Below are 19,547 nucleotides of genomic sequence, written 5' to 3'. Positions count from 1 at the left end.
GATTCACGGTACGCACTATTTACATTTGGAAGGTCGTAATTACGTAAGCTTTTGTCACTCAAAATGATTTTCAGATAAAAAAGTAACTTGAAGATGAATATGTTTTTTACCTCATTAAGCCTATGAAAAAGGCGTTGTGCTCCGTGTTGACGTTTGTTCGATTAACTCGGAGGTTTGCTCGCGCCCAAAAAGTCACGCGCTGCTCCTGGCCGTGTGCGCATCGCCGGGGTCCATTCCACGTTTCGCCAGAGGGGTCGCAAATGTGCAAAAACTCAGAATCTTGCATCCCGCCCCCCTTTAACGTACAATAATATGTCATTCATTTGAATTAGGGATGTTCGATACCACTTTTTTTCAGACCGATACTGATACCGATACTCAGACCCTCAGTACTCACCGATACCAACTGCCGATACCAGTAGTACAGTTTGACAAAAAAAATAAAATAAAATAAAAATCACGAAGAGATTTTTAAACAAATATATTCCCTTTAATATTGATATTAAAAAAAAAAACAGCACAGTCACTCTTCAATAGTCTTAACGCTCAAAAAATAACACAAAAATGCTCTTTTAGTTTAAGATTCACAATTTTGAAGTATTTCCAAACCGGTGAAGTTTTGGTGAAAAACTGCTGCAAGCTAGCGCCACTTACAGGCAAGGAGGACTCACTTAACTGCCATCGCTCGCTTGTACTCGTCTGCGTCACGAGTACTCGAGTACTTGGAAAAAAGGCTGGTATCGGCCCGATACCGATACCTGGTATCAGTACTCGGCCATCCCTAATTTGAATAATAGTAATCATCAACAGTCTTGACTTTCTGATTCCTGTTTTGTCTCTCTAACTAAAAATTTAAACTATAAGTGAATTCATCTCGCCTTTAACCTATAGCTGAAAATAGCAAATAAGGGAAAATAAATACATTCTGCAGCTGCTGGGCCCGCGCTAAAGCTCCCACAATAAAACGTGCTGCTTAAATAGATTGCCGCACTCACTTGCCATGACTGTCCATGTAAATTTGGCACCATCGGTCATTGCGATGTGTCAGTCGATTGTTTGCTGAAGGCGAGCAGACAGGAGCCATTACGTCGGTGGGCCACGGTGAAAGGAATTCCGAAACCATGAGCGGTTAATTCAAAACATGCTAAATGTCTTTACTCGATGGGCCCCATCAAACGTGCGCCACTAAAAAAAAAAGAAAAAAAAAAGAAAAATAGTGAAGTACGCGTTTACCACTGGGTGGTAGATGCTAATGCTTTCAATTAGCACGGTCACTGTTGTGCCAACAGATGTGATGTTTACATGACTCATCTCAATAACACCGATAATCAAATTTGGTGTTTATGTACGTTTGGTAATCTCGTTAAAATCCGTTGATCGTTAATTGTGTCATCATGATAAAACGTATCATTTTGAAGCGGGGATATTTTGTGGTGATGTGAGAACAGACAAGGAGGCGTTTGGTGAGTCTTTTTTCCGTTGGCACTGCAGGATCATGAGAGTTTTATTGCACTTTCCAGTGCAAAGAATATGATGTCATCATCATGTGTTGCGCCCGCAGTACGAAAACTCACTCCCAGCTCGACAGCTGAGTTGGAAGTGAAGAAGTTGTTCCTAAGATAAACTCAAAGGAAAATATAAGACATAATCAGTATTATTTTCCGTTTTATTAATAAATTGATTCTGTTAAAAATATAAGACCTTATTGCTCGACAGATTCAACATACATAATTTCCCTTTCTCATAAGGCAGGGCTGTGGATCCTTTTACCCATCACTTTTTTTTTATTTTTATTTTTTTTAAGTAAAGTCCTCCGAAGGGCCAAACAAAATGTGTGAAAATAGATGACACAATAATGTTTATCACTATAAATTAGGGCTGCACAATATATCGAAAAAATATCGATATCGCGATATTGGCTCTTGCAATATGCATATCGCAAAGGCATGCAATAAGTTTTATATGGAATTTTATTCTTTTTATATGAATTTGACCAGTCAGATGCTAACTAAAATGTGAAAAAAATGTGAAAATGATCAAGACATAATTACAATTAATTAACTAAGATTACATTAAGGTTGCTTATTTTGCCACATGGAAATTTTTTTTTCTTTCATTAGGTAATAAAAATGTAATTTCTTTAGGTACATGTTAAATATCGCAATAATATCGATATCGCTATGTTCAACAAGTATATCGCATATCGCATGTTTTTCCAATATCGTGCAGCCCTACTATAAATGTATTGCTTCTTTTTCGGATTGCATGGCGGGCCGGATCAAATGCTCCATTGGGCCAGTAGGTTCCACGCCCCTGTCAGAAGGAAACATTCTCAAAACGTCTTTACAATATCAATAACTTAAAATGACAATCATTTAAAAGCAAATTGCAACGAGCTGCTATCGTTGTGCACAGATGTGGAACACCATTTTTTTTTTTAATCAATCATCACAATAATGACAAAGATGCACTTTGTCTGGCAAACACATTTCCAAATGTCTTCGAACCTCATCACACTGCTGCGTTAATTGCGAGAAGACGCGGGCAAGCATTATCATTCAAAATCAAATTGAGACGATGAGCAGTCCCCAAGGTAAGTTGTTAGAGATGATAAATTTCTACTGCATTTGAATAACAAATTAAGCACTAATATTTATTTGCATTTAGAAATTTAGACCACGAATGCATCCTGTTTGAGTTTTTGCTAAATTTGACAACTAGTGATTTATAAACTGTGCAAAATGTAATTAATCCTCCAAATAGGAGCACATTGATTTATATGTAATCACCAAGAAAGAACCACAGTGTTGCACATCATAAAATAAGAAATATTTTAACTTGAGCACCATTTTGAAACGAGTTTTAGTCATATCATCATGACAAGGCACATTTAGTAATCGTAAATGGTTGTGTGTATAAACCAAAAAAAAAAAAAAAAAACATTGAACAGACTGATACAAAACACTGAAACTTACTTCGGACAAACACACAAAGACTCGATCGTATCGGAGTTTTGCAGTTCCTTTGGGCATGAGGGACACATTAAATGAAGTCAGTAATGGGCGACGCTTGCATGATCTTTACCTCGTTATATAACATGCAGGTATGTCGTCTTGGTGTCCACCCCGATCACGTTTTTGGCCGTGCACCTGTAAAATCCCGTGTCCTGACTCGACGGTTTCTGTATCACCAGAGAACCTCGAGGACTTAGATAACGGTTACCATAGATACGAGCCTGGCCCAGCACCCTCAGCTGTGTCATGTCTGGCGTCTCCCAGGTAACCATTGCCCGGGGAGTTGCTATGGTGAGGCAGGGCAGCTCCACGGCCACGCCAGGACGCGTGTAGGTCACAGGCGAGGGTCCTGTCGTGATGCGCGGGGGATAGGCGATGATGATGACGGGAACCGTGACGACTGAAACCAAGGAAGTATCGGGGCTAGTGAACCTGCAGGTGTAAGTGCCTCGGTCAAACACGGATGCCTGTTGGATCACCAGCGTCCCATCCTCTTGGACTAAAAAGCGGCCGGAATCGCCACTCTCACCCCTGGACAGGACTTTGCCACTGGGAAAAGTCCAAGAAAGGGGGCCCACGGTGTGTTCCGGGGCTTGAGAAGAAGAGCAGGGTAGGCGAAGAGTCTCTCCAGTTGTAATGCTCATCAAAGAAGCAGTTTGAGTGCTCACTGCCGGTGCTGAGATGGCAGAGGGTGAGGGAGGGCCGACTGGATCAGCGGCTACAAGCGAAGACGGCAGCGTTTTTTGAGGAACGGGAATTGGGGGGTGAGGCACCACAGGCAACAACTGTCCGGTTTGAGACGCTTGTCGCGCAGCTGCCGAGCGAGATGCCACCGACGAGGGGCGGGGTGCCCCCTGCGGCTCTGAGACCTCCAGCTCGACCTGAATCCTCGTCTCTCCTTTGTCGCCACTCGCCACGCACACCAAAGTACCGCTGTCGCTCACCCGTGCCGCCCGAAGCTCCAGCGTGCCGTTTCGGTGCACCGTGAGCCGGCTGCCGTAGTATGGAGCTGTTAGCACACCGTTACCGGGCAAATACCAGGTTAGGGGAGGAGAGCCATGAGACGGGCACGGCAACAGGACAGTTTGGCCTTTCATGACGCGCTGCTTTCCCGTTGTTACCACACCCACACGTTTGTTCGAGGTGCGACTGGTGCCTGTGCTTGTAACCCCCAAGTTACCTCTGACCCAACTTACTCGACCATCGCCGTTGTTCGTAGCACTGCTTGTAAACATGCCATTTTGAGAAATGGTGGTATCCCTACTGGGGTTTTCATCGTTAGCCTTTTCCGCTGCGACTTCATTGCTTCTAGCACCAAGACTGCTTGCATCACCTGATTCTCTAATTGAACTAGGGCCATTTCTTATCATACTAGTTCCATGTGCATTTCTATTCATGATTCCACTGTTACTTGCTTGGATGCCTATATTTGCACCTCTGTTCACACCGATGCTGACAACACGACCAAGCTGAGTTGTGATTCCACTATTCGGATTTTTGAATCCATTTTCACGATCACTCCTGGGGACTGGATTAAGGCCCATTCCATTGATTGTTCTTATCCGACCATAGCCATCGTTTCCATTATTAGGAACATCCACTTCGAGGCCTACTACCATGTTTCGTTCACCAGCCGAGTTGCTTGCTCGGCATGTATAGTTTCCTGAGTCGATCTTCTGGGCTTGACGCACCTCCAGAGTTCCGGGAGAAGCCACCGCAACTCGGTCAGAATAAAAACCAGAACTGGCTGGGATGACACGACGTGCCGGGGAGAACCAGGTGACTGTTGGCCGAGGATCTCCAGTTGCCTGGCAGCGAATGACCGCTGTAGCCCCCTGGCGCACTTTAATAACTTGGTAACTTTTGTCATCATCGAAGGTAGGTGGAGATGTCATCATGACCTTGACATGAACCTGAAGGTATTTTGAAGGAAAAAAGATTTAATTATTCAAAAAAAAAAAAAAGTAAGTAGGCTATTATTCTTTTTAAATTCAGCTTCAGCTTTACCTTCATGGTATCATGACCTCCTTGATTCTCAGCATAACACGTGTACTCGCCTTCCTCTCCCCTGCCCACCGCTGGAACCAGCAATGTTCCGTTATCGAAAACGATAAGCCTGCGTCCTCGCCCTGCTCGTTCTTCGCCTTGCAACACGCTGTTCACCATGGTTCCGTCTGGTAGACTCCAACTGACTGCCGGGTCTGGTAATCCTGATGCCAAACAGTCCACCTGCCATAACCAAAGTCTTTGTTGGAAAAGTGTACGAATGGAATCAATTCTTTGTAGAATTCTTTGTAAGATTGTCACTTGACTCACATTGCATGCAGTTTAATGCATGTGAATTAGAAATGAATAGAAATAAGCTGTTGCGGTAATTCGGTATCACCTCATCTTTTTCCGAAAGCTGCTAAATAGCTGTTAAATATTCATCGTCATCCATGAAGGCTGACTGATGAAGCAGTGTGGCATATCGCATGGCTGGGAAACTCGAAATATGCTGAAAATCGTGATGTACTAGAAAATAAACATTTCACAGAACAGTCACAGAACCAGCCTAGCAATCAGTCCCCTCCCACTTCTGTCTTTGAGCAAAGGTATCGAAAGCATCTTAAATCTGATACAACTATAATTGAATAAAGTTCTTGTTTCCAAATCCATGGCAGCTTGAAGATTGGTTTAAGACTATACTGATTAGATCACCGACCTCAGTCACCTGGGACATTTTATGTCATAAATCCAATCAGTGGATTTCTTGCTTCGACAATGATAAATAATCCCTCAAAGCTTTGCAGGAGGTAATTCGAGCACCGACTTATTCCTGTGTAGTCCGAGACAGTCTGATTGAAGCTTAACATTTTCGTCTGTTAAGGTACCTTGAGTGCCTTTCCAAATGACACCATCTGATTGAAAGGCTGCTTGGGCTCAATCTTTGCGGGCTTGATCACCACGGACACGCGCAGGAGGCGATAATCGTCAGCGACTTTGTTGCGCGCAATGCAAAGGTAGTCTCCAACGTCCCGCTCTGTCACTGACTGGACGGACAGTGTGCCGTTTTGGTGCACCTTCAGACGTCGGTCGAAACTTCAGTTCGAACAGGCATAAAAAACAGAGTGAGGCACAATAAGGATGCACCACTGGTACAATTATACACAGATTCTGTCCTCATACCTGAAATGCATATCCACCAGTTTTCTGCTGGGTGTCCTCCAAATGATGATGGGGGCTGGGTTGCCCGTTACAGAGCAGTGGAGCTGCAGATTATCCCCGTAGGACACCGCGGTGACAGGGGGCGAGGTCGAGACAATACGGGCTTTGCTGAATGGAGAGACTGGCAAAGAGTGTAAAATAACTGAAGCTCTGCTTTTATCAGATGTGTGTGAGGGGAGTGTGGTGTTATGTGCGGCCGTGGACGTTTTTGTCAAGTTAGTCAACTGTGAGGGCGAGGTGATGACTGTTCTATTGATTTTAGAGGCTGAGTCAGCATAAGCGGACTGATGAGGGTAAAATGGGGATTTGGGACTGAGAGGGGTCAGTTTGGCAGAGTCAAGCGGCTTTGACTGGAAGCCAGGATGGGGCGAAGATCTGTTTTTCAGAGGAGGCGATGGAAGTGACGTGTTTCTTGTGTCGCTTGTCACTTCTCCTTGTGGTGCCTCCTCTTTAATTTCCACCCTTACAGTCCTCTTATCAGTTCCAACTACATTAAAAGAAGTGCACTCGTAACTCCCCGCATCCTTAGGCCCGATCTTTCGAACATGCAGGGTCCCGTTTGGCAGCACAAAAACGTTACCATGGAGAAACTGGGACGGACGAACCAGAGACCCGTCTGGGATACGCCAGCGCAAATTCGGCGGCGGGGCCCCTCTGGCAGTGCAGTGAGCATAAAAAGGTCCTCCCGGAGCCAATAGAAGGCTTTCCTCTCTTGGCTGCTGTATCACGGGGGGCAACGACGACACGTGTAAGCGCACCGACGCGCTGGCAGCACCGGCTGAGTTGGAGGCCACACAGCGATACGCCCCCCGGTCATTTGGTAACGTTGATGAAATGTGGAGGGTTCCATTTGGGTCCATGCGGATTCGATTGCTGGAGTTAGCCGTGGAGGTCAGGACAGAACGGTTGGGAAGAACCCAAGAGAGCAGAGGGGTCGGAACGCCGCTGGCCTGACACTCCAGGTGAACCTCTCCGCCTTGATGAATCGTGGCTTCCCGATAGCTCGCCAGCTGCATTCGAGGCGGGCGCGTCCACACTTCCAGGGTGGTTAGCAACCTTGTCAAGTCAAGACAAAACGTTTTCAGTGTAGAAGACATTTTTCATCAAGCGTATGGCGCATTGATATTCATAACTGGAGTGGCCTCACCTGTCGCGACCCAGGAAGCTGTGTGCACTGCAAATGTATGTGCCCCTGTCTTGGAGTTGTACATTTTGGATAACAAGGGTACCGTTTGACAGAACCTCAAATCGTTGAGCCCTGGAATGAACAGACATCACCGCTCCTGAGACACAGAGACCCAGACAAACCATCAGAAAGAGCAACAGTCGGCTGAGAAAATGTCAATTGCGCAATAATAATGTAATCAGTGTTCAATGTTTGAACTACCGGAGACCAATTCCTTGTGTGTTTTTACATACTTGGCCAATAATAAAGACGATTCTGATTCTGATAACACTGTAATCGGTTTTCCTTTTGACATCAAGTCAGTCATGAATAGATCATTAAAAAAACAGGTAGTGATGGCATAAGATTTTTGCACAATACTGTTCACGTATGTCATTGTGCACATATGTATATTGGCCAGTCTGTGACATTTGGTTGTATATTAATTTAAATGTGCGACTGCAGGAAGTCTTTATTTTTTTCTGCTCCAGTGACAAAATCTGCGGCCGTGTACATGGCATTTAAATGACTTTTTTGTTTCTGGAAATGGAAAACATACAGTAGGTTTGTCTGTTCCGAGGAGGTCCACACTATTTGCTGAGGTTATAAATCAGCACACAAATCAGATTCAACAAGTCTGCAGAGAGATGTTCGACATGAATGTAATACGAAGATAAGACTGGCCTCATTTCCATATAAATTCAATGTGTGATTTTGCCTATATATGTATGCCGGCCCCAATGTGTGCAAATCTGTTACACTGCATGCACCTGTGGCAACCTTGGTCCATGTGATGGAGGGCTTTGGCTCGCCTTGAGCCTCACAAGTCAGCTTGGCAACATTTCCTGCTGGGAATGACACCGTTCTGATATGCGGGTCTGCAATCCTCGGCCTGGATCTTAAAGCTGGAGACTGCAGGATTTTTTTTGTTTTTTTTTTTTTGTTCATCAAATATAAGATAGAAAAATAAGTGTTAACAGTCCATTGGACATCTGAAGACAAATCTACTCGTACATTATAAAACAGCAGGCAATGAAAAGATTACAAAACTACATTAAATTAAAGAATTATATATATATATATATATATATATATATATATATATATATATATATATATATATATATAGCTTTCAAACGATTAAATTAAATCAGATTAATCATGATTAATCACTGACTTAAAAAAACTTTATTTCCCAACATATTGTGCCCGCTAAATTTGAAGCGCGTCTGTTACGTGTTAATTTTTGTGACATTGAATATTATGAGGATGTCTTCAAAAATGTATATCCACTGCACACGCTCATCCTGCTTTTTCTAATCAATTCATTATTTGCATAATTTAAAATGGGAAAAAATGACCAATGGCATATGTAAATATTTATTAAATGCTTTACTTTAATGCATGTAGTTATGTTTATTGCCCAAACTCCAACAGCTACCTTTAATGTAACCATCCACTGTCGGCTAAAAAAGAATCATCTGCGGTCAATATTAATAGTGTGATTAATTTGTGGTAATACAATGATTAATGCGATAATTTTTTGTGATTAATTAATTAGTTAACGCGTTAACTTTGACAGCACTAGAATTAATAAGAACTGGTAAACTTTTCAGTAAAATATTAAAATATTGATATTTGAATCATTTCAGTGGACTATTAGACTATTACAAGTAGTTATTTGAGATTGATAGTTGATCAACGATGGGCTCATCACACTGGATTGCACAGATTTGTAAATGAATTAGTGTCTGATTGCTATAAATCCAGAGGGATTAGACGCCCAAACGCATAATGCTGTTGCGAACAGAGCATGTGTTTTTCATCTCTGCTTTCGAAACGACTCCGGCGAAGCTCAGAAAAATCCTTCAAATTGGAGACATGCCATAAACATCCCTTAAGGTTTAACAACAGGCCACGTGATCAGATTAGACTATTTTCAGATCTATTATGCATTTTCCGCTAAGCTTTTTGCCCCCCGGGGCTTGCACATTTTGAGTGAGCGGGAATGCAAATACCAGTTTCGTTGGCATGCACCAGCACTGTAAATTACATTTTAAGAATACCCTTAAAGAAATATCAAACTTTGTAAAAGACTGAAAATGAAGACCAAAAAAAAAAAGGTTTGTGAATACATTAGCATTGAAATAAGAAAAAGTGAGTGAAGTGATTTAAGCATTGTTCCCAGTCTTAACGGCCGTGTGTGTTGGCTTTGAAGTGCATTTGGGTGAAAGACTTTTGTCATCTATTAAGACTCACCCGTGGGGCGGCAGGAAGAGGAGATGGAGACCACTGTGGCCTGCTGCTGTGTGAATCTGGAATGAAATTAGCTCCGGGGTTTCTCCAGTCAGTTGGGGGTCGACTCTGGTGTGGAGCGCCAGACACAGGCCTCCCTTTGGGGCCGACCTGGCCGATGTTTGGCCTTTCTTTGGATGACGCAGCGGTACTTGATGCTGCTGCTGCTGCTGTTGTTGTTGTAAGGGTGGTAGAAATAGAAGGTGCGCTGGGTGTCGTGTCGCTGTTAGAAATTTGGGATGTGTTGGCACTTCTTCTATAAGTAGGAGTGCTAATTTCGGAAGGAGAAAGCGCAGGGAGGGTAGTTGAGGGAATGTCTTTGAATGTATCTGCATTATCGGTCCAAATGAAACTAGTCGTCTGTGAGAGGGTAGTTGATGGATAAGTAACAGTTGTAAAAGCAGTAGATGTAAGAGTTGAATATTTTGTGGCACTTTCAGTAGTTTGATACATGGGAGGAATTGTGGGAGGTAAAGTCAATGGAATTGGGTTTGCAGTCATTGGAGTAAATGTAGTTGATGTTGGAAGTATGTCATCAAAAGTTGCAACAGATATGTCACCAGTAGAAGTGCTGACAGGATTATTTATAAGAGCGATTGAAGGGGTTGTTGTCAAGGAAACAGTGGAGAAGAGGGTGGACGGGAGAGAGGCGGAGAATTGAGATTCATTCGGGACCTCCAACAAATTATTTTCCAGCCCTTCGCCCGTTTCGCCCGAGGGTCCATCATCATTTAGGCCCAAGGTTGTTTGTGTGTTTGTGTGGGCGTCGAAAGAGTCCGCGGTTGCCGGTGTTGGTGATTTAAAGACAGTCGACTCGGCACTGTCTGGTATGACGCCTGAATGAGTCATCACGTCTGTATTTGTCTCCGTGTCATAAGGGGCTAATGAAGTGGGGGGGGAAGGAGTTGGTGCAGACAAGTCAGATGTTGAAGTGGTGATGCCAACAGCGGTTGCAACAGAATAAGGTGGAAGATTTGCGATCTCAACACTTGACGTTGAAAATGGAGTTTCGATATTATCAATCTTTTCAGGTATAATTGGTGGAGATGTTGTCACCAATTGAGTAATGGCAGTTTCAGGCACCACGGTTTTTGGCATCGGGTTGAGAGGATCAGTCGCGGGTCGACGCGGTGTCATAGGTCGCCCCCTCGTCCTGCTGTTGACCCGTCTCCGCTGCCCGATCCTCCTGCGAGAGTTCCAAGGGCTTTGTGGCCGTGTATTTGGGACTAAATTAGGCATTAGTTCCTTTCGTGGTTTTGAAGGTCTCACTCTTGAGGAGGTGGGATTTACTTCCTGCTCCTCTCTACTAGTTGCATCTGGTTCAATTTCATTAGTTCCAATTGTTGGCATGAAGCTGCCAAGGTTTGTCGGTGTTGTAGTTTGTGGCGGTGTCACATTCTCAGTCTCAATCTGCTGTATCCATCTTTCTGAGGACTCTTGACTTTCAGTGCCGGTTTTTGACTGAGTCTTTGCTTGTGTTGTGACTGCTATTGTGTGAGTGGGGTGAATGGGCTGTAGACTTTCCTCTCGCAGGACAGCGTCATCAACTGATGAGCCCTCCGTTTCCGATCCATCGTCTCCTTCTGTGTCTGTGTTATCACCACCGTCCTGACTTTCACTGTCTTCATCTCCTCTAAATGCTTTTGCCGTGGGCTTTTCTATTATGATGTCCTCACTATTGTTTGTGGCTGTCTTCTGGCGTATCTTTGCCAGTAGGTCAGCCCATTTGAGTGGGTCAATTTTTTGTTTGTTTGTGGTGTAACGATTTCGTCTCTGCTCAGCTGATAGAGGCCGTCCTCCTCTTCTCAAAGACCCTCGTCTTAGTGGAACCTTGACTTGATTTTTTCTGTTTGGAGGTTGTTGAATACGACGTTGATGTTTCCTGTGGATTACGACGGTTCTCTGTTCTTCTTCGTCCAAATCCCCTGATCCTTCCTCTATTTGACGCAGTAATGGCGCTCTTACCTTTGTTGATCGCCCAGAGGCTGACTGTGGCCCCACTGGAGCATCTCCAAGTGACAGCGTCTTCCTTGGATTTATTTCAAGGTTCATGGACACTGAGGCACTACCATACTGGTTGACCGCGACGCAACGATAATGACCAGCATCTCTCAGTGAGGGGTTTGGAAAAACGAGACTCCCATTTGATTGAAGAGTAAATCCACTTAATACTGGTAATCCCGTCTGTATTATATTCCCATTTGGTAACACCCAAAATGTCTGTGGTTCTGGTGAACCAGAAGCCTTGCAGGACAGGCTAACAGGCTGTCCAACTCCCCCTGTGACAGGAGGTCCGACTTGCTCGCCTGTTGATGGGGCAGAGGACCCCTCGACTGCCAGACGCAGCGGTAGAACATCTGAATCTTTGCTAATCTGGGCTACACAGTAGTAATTCCCTGCATCTGAGCGCTCAACATTCTGTAATAACAGTCTAGAGCCAGAGACCTGAATCCTACCGTCTTGACTACTGGATGGCGAGTTAAGTTTGGATCCATCTGGAAGAATCCATTGCACTTTGGGATGACTCGAACTTAGAAGAGGGCAGGTGAGCTCCAACTTGGTGCCAGCAGCCGCTGTTATTGCTGTGGTGGTTTGGTTCGTCAAAATGAGTACCCACGGGTGAGAAGCAGTGGTAGACGTTTCCGGTCTTGTTGTGGGGTCTGGATGAGCAGAAACTCTTGTTGAATATATAAGGCTGACTGTGTGTCGGCTGGAATGCGCTCTGTTAAGTTGAATACCAATAGCCGGCTGCATTAACCAATGCGGTCCTGTTGAGACAGAGGCTTTGACTCCAGTGTTATAATACCCCTCTGTCTCTGCTGTCTGTCTGTAGCGGTAGGCCAGTTTTGGAGCTTTATTCAACATGAGTTCCCTCTCGAGGTGCACTGCAGTCTCACTATAGTAAGCCAGGATCCTCCAAAGACTGTCATAGCTCTCTCTCTCCACGGGGCACTCCAGTGAGAATGACAGAGCCATGGCAATTGGCGAAGAAGAGGGATGGGAGAGATCCGGAGCAGGAAACGCATCCTGCGAGTCCGCCGAATGAGTGATGTTGCAGCGCAGTTCAACGCTGTTCCCCTGTTGATCCGACAGGTCGAGTGAAGCGGCGCCTAAAGGCTCTCCGAAGGATTCACTCGGTTGGATTTCACCGAGTTCAGTTTCGGAAGGTGTATCTTCCCCCCGTAGGGTAATGACAGGGGAGGTGCAGGTCAGATCTTTCTGATCAAGCAAGCTTTGACCTTGAAGGGCACTTGGTGACTCGCATATTGGACACTGAGGACCTCCGGAACATTTCATTAAATCTGGTTGAGAAGACAGACAAAGACAGATGAGAGTGATCCCTCATACCTGTATATGATAACGTGCACGTCAAAGCTGTCTGCGTGTGTTGCTAATGCCAAATTTAGCATGCACGTTCTTCTGTACTATTAATTACACTTCATATCACTTAGTAATTTGATGCGGTTACTTAATCAGCTCATAAATCGTAAATATGCAAAACCCAATTATTCTATGGCAAGCATTCGCCTTTGTTTCAACTGCCTGCACACAATGCTGCCAATATGTATTAGTCATGGGAGGTTAAGTCTGGCATGTCAATGAGAGCCATTTGAAATTCCCGTCTTTGGTGTCTTTGTGAAAATTCCTAAATAGACTCAGAGAGATTCTGAGAGGTAAAGGGGAGAATATGATTTAAAAGCAGCTGGAGAGGGAGATGTCAAAGGTGCACAAAAACACAACGGGGTGTATTTAAATGTAAATGTTACTCATATATCAACCGTCAAGCTTTATTTGACATTGTGAGAAGTTGCAAGACACATTACAGGCTCATCAATCAGTCAGAAATGGTGTCTTTACGTTTTCATTTATAATGCTAACCCTTTCCGTCTCTCTTTGCCCTCTCCCTTAGTTGAATTAATATTGAGGGACAAAAAAAAAAAAAGAGAGACAAACCTGAGTGAACAAAACGCCAAGCAGGAAACCAACTCATCCTGCAGTCACAGCTCCAGGGATTAGCCTGAAGCGCGATCGTTTCCAGCATCGGTGCAGTCTGCAAGATGGCCCTGGGCAGGGCGCTTAAACTGTTGTTGGACACATCAAGGTGTCTGCAGAGGGGAAAGTTTTTAGATGGCTGTCAGCAAAGAAGATGAAATACAGAGACGCCGCCTCCGAAAATCCAGTATTTAGTGGTCAGCCCGCGAGGCAAACATATGTAGCAACCAATTTTCACTCGACGAAATCACTTCCTTCCATCCTTCGGTACTGGCTGAAATGAAGTCTAGTGAGGTTACACTTAAGATGTGGATTCAAACGCCATAAAATACTTAAACCTTGGGGCATATTTTCCACCAAAATTAGACAACTTTTGGGCCCTTTGAACTTAAATGTACCACCGTATATCATGTTTGAATTATGATAGACTATTAGGTTAATTAAACGCAAGCAAAAAAATAAATAAAAAATTGACTCCACCTACCGAAGTGTTGAGAAGTAGTATGTGTTGAGTAGTGAGAGTGTGCAGAGAGCGTGGGGATGCAGCTGGTGCAGGCCGTTTCCTTGTAGACGGAGCAGACGGAGGCTCGGCAGCTGGAGCAAGGCCCGAGGGTGGATGTACCGGAGGTGGTTGTGATCCAAGTACAGGCGCAGTAGCGAGGTCAGGCCAGAGAAAGTCTGCGATGAAGGGATCTCTGTCAGCTTGTTGTAGCTCAGCTTTAATATCTGTGGTAGAAAAATTGGAATGATAAACATTACAATGGCTTCAGATAAAAGTAAACGTTACGACGAGAAGAGAACGGAAGATATGGTTGGCAAATATTGGAGTGAACTTCGAGTATGTACTACTTTAGGTAGCACATTTTTAACTATTTGAATCGTCAACTTTGAAAATCTGAAGTGTGCCTTCACGGATTCTTTGCAGAATATTCCTCTTTCCGATCATAGAGGAAGAGTCGACAATATTTCAAGAGGGCGCATGATGATGAAAACCACGTTGTGGAATTTTTGTAAGGCGTATGATAAATCGGCTCTCCAGGGAGGCGACTTCCACAAGTGGGAAAGATCCAGCTGCTGACAATTTCAGGCACACGGAAATATGGGTCCTATTATCACAGTATGGCAAATACAGTATATACCCACATTCGGCTGAAAGAAAGAAACAGCGGCTTGGTGAACAACATTGCGTCACTCTCACTGCGGGATCAACAGACAGTCTTATGCAGTGGATTCGTTTCATTCCTGCATGCATCCACTTTAATAACGAATTATGTCCCATCAACAAGGTGATTGTAGTTCAAATGAAAGCTAACAAAATAACTAAAACTAAAATAAAAAAAAAATAAAAAAAAAAGTTCAACAAAATAAAATAAAAATTGAAATTCTTTTGAAAAAAGGCCGACTAACTGAAACTACATCTTGTGTTTATAAAACTAACAAAAACATAACTGTAATTATGGCGAAAATATATTTCATCTTTGTCCGTTAATATCATGAGCTTTCGGGGTTCATTTGAAATGTGTTTATTTTGATATTTCTGTAGATCTGAACAGAAGGAAGAACAAACAGTCATTGAGACCTGTAATTTACTTCTTTTTTTTTTTTTTTTTTAACTGAACAGGCTGCTTCCTAGTAGGGATGTAACGATATCCAAATATCACGATAAAAGTAACGAAAAATCTCAAATCTAAAATACAAAAAACAATTTCGTTAACGAAATAAAAATAAAAACGAAGATGCTTATTAAAAAAGAAAACTAACTGAAACTACATTTTATGTTTACAAAGCTAACTAAAATAAAACTAAATATAATTAGAGCAAAAATGTCCTCCTGTTTTTAGTCTTTGCTAATTAATTTAATGCATGAGCATTTGGGGATGATTTTAAATGTGATTTTTAGTAGATTTATTTTGATATAAACCGGAATAATGACGTTGAGCCCATGGTGTTTTTTAAATATTGCGCACAAGTAATACGCATAAATATAAACTTAAAACTAATGCTGAAACTAACTAAACTAAAACTAAGCATTTATTAAAGAACTAAAACTAACACAAAAAATTAACAGAACCACCCTGAAAACTAATTAAAACTAACTAAATTAAAAACAAACAAAAGTCAAAACAAAATAAAAACTAAAATGAAAAATTCCAAAACTATAATAACCCTACTGCCATATTACAAATAAATTGGTTTATATACTGTAGCATTTTTCTAAATATGCAAAAGCACAAATAAATTATTTGTACATTATTTAGGACGAAACGCAATTTCTCTTCATAACATGATGTGATTGTGCTGATTGTTTCAGAGTGCAGAAATAGGCCAAAACAAGTCAGTTGTTTAACAAATCACGTTCGTGTCTGTTTGTTACATTACACAACACTTTTTTTTTTTTACATGCACGTAATTTGGAAATGTCAGTCAGTTACGGAAAAAAAACAGACTGTGTCTACTGCCATGACTGACAGGGACTCAAACAGGTCGGCAGTGGGCAGGTGATGTTAATGTGTAATGCTCAAATTAAGATTCCGACTATTACGCCTACTAATATTTCTTTCTTTCTTTCTTACGTTTTTATTTCGCGCACCTTAAACGACAACAATCGCCAACTCACAGTTAATGGCCACGCATGCGTTTAAATTGAAGTGCCTTTCTTAATTTTCATTCCAAGAATGGCAATTGGTTCGGCGAAAGTCCCGGCATGTTCACCTGCAGTGATTTCAGGTCTCGAAACGGAGCGTCCGGCAGGTGGTGGATGTCATTGCTGTGCAGCATCAAAAGCTCTAACCTCTGTAGCCCGGCCAGCGAACTGTCACGGATCCTGCTGATGCTGTTGAACCTGTATAGTGGGGAAAATGGCCGAATGAATTCATTATTTCACCCAAGCGGCATCTTTTTACTTCACAGCGGAACCTCTAGAATCAAGCAAATCTGCTCCGACTGACATTGGTTGACTTCTATTTTGTTCTCATTTGAAAACAAATAGGAAATAATTAGTGCTGTCAAAGTTAAAGCGTTAACTAATTAATTAATCACGAAAAAATTATCGCATTAATCATTGTATTACCACAGATTAATCACACTATTAATTTTGACTGCAGATGATCCTTTTTAGCCGACAGCGGATGGTTACGTTAAAGGTTCGAGTTTGTGCAATAGACATAACTACATACATTCAAGTAAAGAATTTAATAAATGTTTACATATGCCGTAGGTCATTTTTTTCCCCCATTTTAAAATACGCAAATAATTAATTGATTAGAAAAAGCAGGATGAGCGTGTGCAGTGGATATAAATTTTTGAAGATGTCCTCGGAACATTAAATGTCGAAAAAATTAACACATAACAGGTGCGCTTCAAATTTAGCGGGCAAAATATGTTGGGTAAAAAAAGCCTTTTTAAATCAGCGACTAATCATGATTAATCAAAATTGTAAGATGTGATTAATCTGATTAAAAAATTTAATCGTTTGACAGCTCTGGAAATAATGCAAATTCAATGAATTTTAATGGAGTCTCACACTTCCAAATCCCTCAAAATCATCATCGGACTTAGCCGCCATGCTCCGCAAAACGGTGCTGGCGAGAAGCACTGAAGCATTGCAGCCAATTGCTGAGGGTTCAATGCTTCATGGTGCTTCACTTGTTCTCTGGCGCCTCTATGTGGTCAAGAAGACTAAGCGATATGTGCACGCAGAATGGAATAAGAGTGCAGGCTAAACACTAACAAGACAACTGTAATTAGTTTAATCAGGTGTTGGGGTTGGGTGGTTGACAGCAGAAATTCCCGATTAGGATGTACCGTATTTTTCGGAGTATACGTTGCAATTTTTTTTCATAGTTTGGCCGGGGGTGCAACTTATACTCTGGTGCGACTTATGTGTGAAATGAACACATGATTATATCATTTCACGTGTTATTTTCACACTAAACCGCAAGAGGGCGCTCTAGGCCTGTGTTGATAAGTTCAACATTGCATCGTCTACCTCCCGAGTTGGGGGAGTTGTTTAAAAGTGACACCGAGGGTGAAGATTTCATTGGATTTAGTGATTTGGAGTGAAACTGATAGTTTGCTAAACTTGTTAGCATGTTCTTTATGTTCGACTTATATGAATAACTTGTAGTGATGGGAACATAATTCACCCACGGAACGTTCCGGGTGGGAAGGTTTTGTTATGTGGAAAAGGGGAGTTAGCCTGTTAGCTTCTTGCTGAGTGGGGAGTTGCTGTTAACTCATTGACTGCCATTGACGGAAAAATACGTCAAATAATGCATTTTTGCTGGGCTGGCAGTGAATGTGTTAAACACAATGTGCCAATATATTTTGTGATTATATTGCAGCATCCTTTTTTCGTTTTTTCGTTTTTTAAGGCAAATTTTGCTTAAAAATCCGTCAATTTTGGTTACATCTCATCTAACTCATTGACTGCCATTGACGGAAAAATACGTCAAATAATGCATTTTTGCTGGGATGGCAGTGAATGTGTTAAGACCTCAGAAGCTGATGTCAATAAAACGCCAGCCTTTGGCTCCGCCCTTCAACACTCCGCCTCCGACTCCCGTCACTGCTCGCTACAAACTCTTAATATGTGACGTCGTTACTGACATGACCAGGCATGTCATGTTAGTACACCGTACATTTATTCAGCCTGTTGTTCTCTCTTTTATTTTTATTTTAAATTGCCTTTCAAGATGACATGTTTGTTTTTGCTGTTGGATTTTACCAATTAAATTTCCCCCAAAAATGCGACTTATACTCCAGTGCGACTTATATATGTTTTTTCCTTCTTAATTATGCATTTTTTGGCTGGTTCGATTTATAATCCGGAGCGACGTATAATCTGAAAAATACGGTATATGCTTTGCTACAAAAAGAGAAAACAAAACACAAAAAAACTTCCACATGGGTACCATTCCGCTTTCTGGTGCTTGGGACCACAGTTCCAGAGCAGCGAACTGAGATTTTGGAGCATTTGCTGCCATCTGCTGTTGTTTTGACACCCGCTGTCAAACTGCTGCAGGTGCGTTTGCACAGTCAACAAAAAGCACCATCTGACAATTAGCTCGTGTACGTGCGAAGCGCGCAAACTTGGTTACCCCAGGTTGATGCGGCGCGTGTGCGCAGGCAATCCAGGCGGGACGGTGAGCAGGGAGCGGAAAGTGCAGTGGACTTCACTGGCCTGGTAGCAGTTGCAGCTCCTCGGGCAAGCCTGGCCCCCGGGAACCAACAGGGCCCAAAGTGCCAGCAACACAGCCACACTTGCATACGTATTCATCTTCAAGGTTAGCGCTGGCAGGCAGGCAGGCAGGCCGATAAATGATAAATAACAATTTGGTTAGGTGGTTGTTGATTTGTACAGTTGAATTGACAGTTTTAATCAACGCAAACATGCCCCCTTCCGCTATTATAAACTGTTATTGCGCCTGTCCTGAAACCACACGTAGCTTTTTGCATGCTTGCGCTAATGTTGCATTCATTGAGCACTGTTTTTTCTTTTTCAAAAAATTCATTCATTCATTTTCATTCATTTGTTCATTTATTTCAGGCAATAATCAACATTAACAATATATCCATTTTTCTAGACACATTTTTCTAAACCTAAACCTATAGCCTGAAATAAAAAACTTATTAAGTCCCACCCCCAATATTATTAGTATCAAAACAAATTGAGTTACTTTCCTATAAACTTGCACTAACCAACAGCGGTTGTCATACTGAAAAACTGTTTACAAACAATATGTTAAGTAACATGACATCAACAGCTCATACCAGCAATGGTAATAAAAAATAACAATAACAATTTTAAGTTAACTTCCACAATGAAAATGTAGCCTGTTTAATCATGTTTTTGTTTTTCATTTATTTCACAC

General features: G+C 42.5%; 1 protein-coding gene and 1 long non-coding RNA gene across 2 annotated transcripts in view; one reads left to right on the top strand and one right to left on the bottom strand.

Annotated features, from left to right (window-relative positions):
* The window catches only part of LOC144030643 (uncharacterized), a 94,178-nt gene that overhangs the window by 30,915 nt on the left and 43,716 nt on the right, over positions 1 to 19,547 (top strand). The window lies entirely within an intron of this gene.
* Positions 1,680 to 18,952, bottom strand: LOC144030924 (matrix-remodeling-associated protein 5-like). The gene is made up of 12 exons (XM_077537588.1): positions 18,774 to 18,952; positions 16,387 to 16,516; positions 14,159 to 14,400; positions 13,636 to 13,787; positions 10,114 to 12,983; positions 9,646 to 10,041; positions 8,157 to 8,298; positions 7,369 to 7,504; positions 6,183 to 7,277; positions 5,888 to 6,095; positions 5,022 to 5,243; positions 1,680 to 4,927 (listed from the first exon to the last, which is right to left on the bottom strand). Exons 1-12 carry the CDS (start codon positions 18,950 to 18,952, stop codon positions 3,089 to 3,091), a joined length of 7,611 nt encoding a protein of 2,536 aa, XP_077393714.1. The 3' UTR covers positions 1,680 to 3,088.

The sequence above is a fragment of the Festucalex cinctus genome, chromosome 11 (genome assembly GCF_051991245.1).
Source record: "Festucalex cinctus isolate MCC-2025b chromosome 11, RoL_Fcin_1.0, whole genome shotgun sequence".
NCBI lineage: Eukaryota > Metazoa > Chordata > Actinopteri > Syngnathiformes > Syngnathidae > Festucalex > Festucalex cinctus.
This window is presented reverse-complemented; position numbering and strand designations above follow the sequence as displayed.

What these genes read in the sequence shown, in the direction of transcription:
- LOC144030924 (XM_077537588.1), bottom strand. Translation starts at nt 18,952, where the DNA reads ATGAATACGTATGCAAGTGTGGCTGTGTTGCTGGCACTTTGGGCCCTG. An exon ending in GAGACCTGAAATCACTGCAG is followed by an intron (nt 14,401 to 16,386) that starts GTGAACATGCCG and finishes TTTCTACCACAG; the next exon opens with ATATTAAAGCTGAGCTACAA. An exon ending in ATGGACCAAGGTTGCCACAG is followed by an intron (nt 7,505 to 8,156) that starts GTGCATGCAGTG and finishes TCTGTGTCTCAG; the next exon opens with GAGCGGTGATGTCTGTTCAT.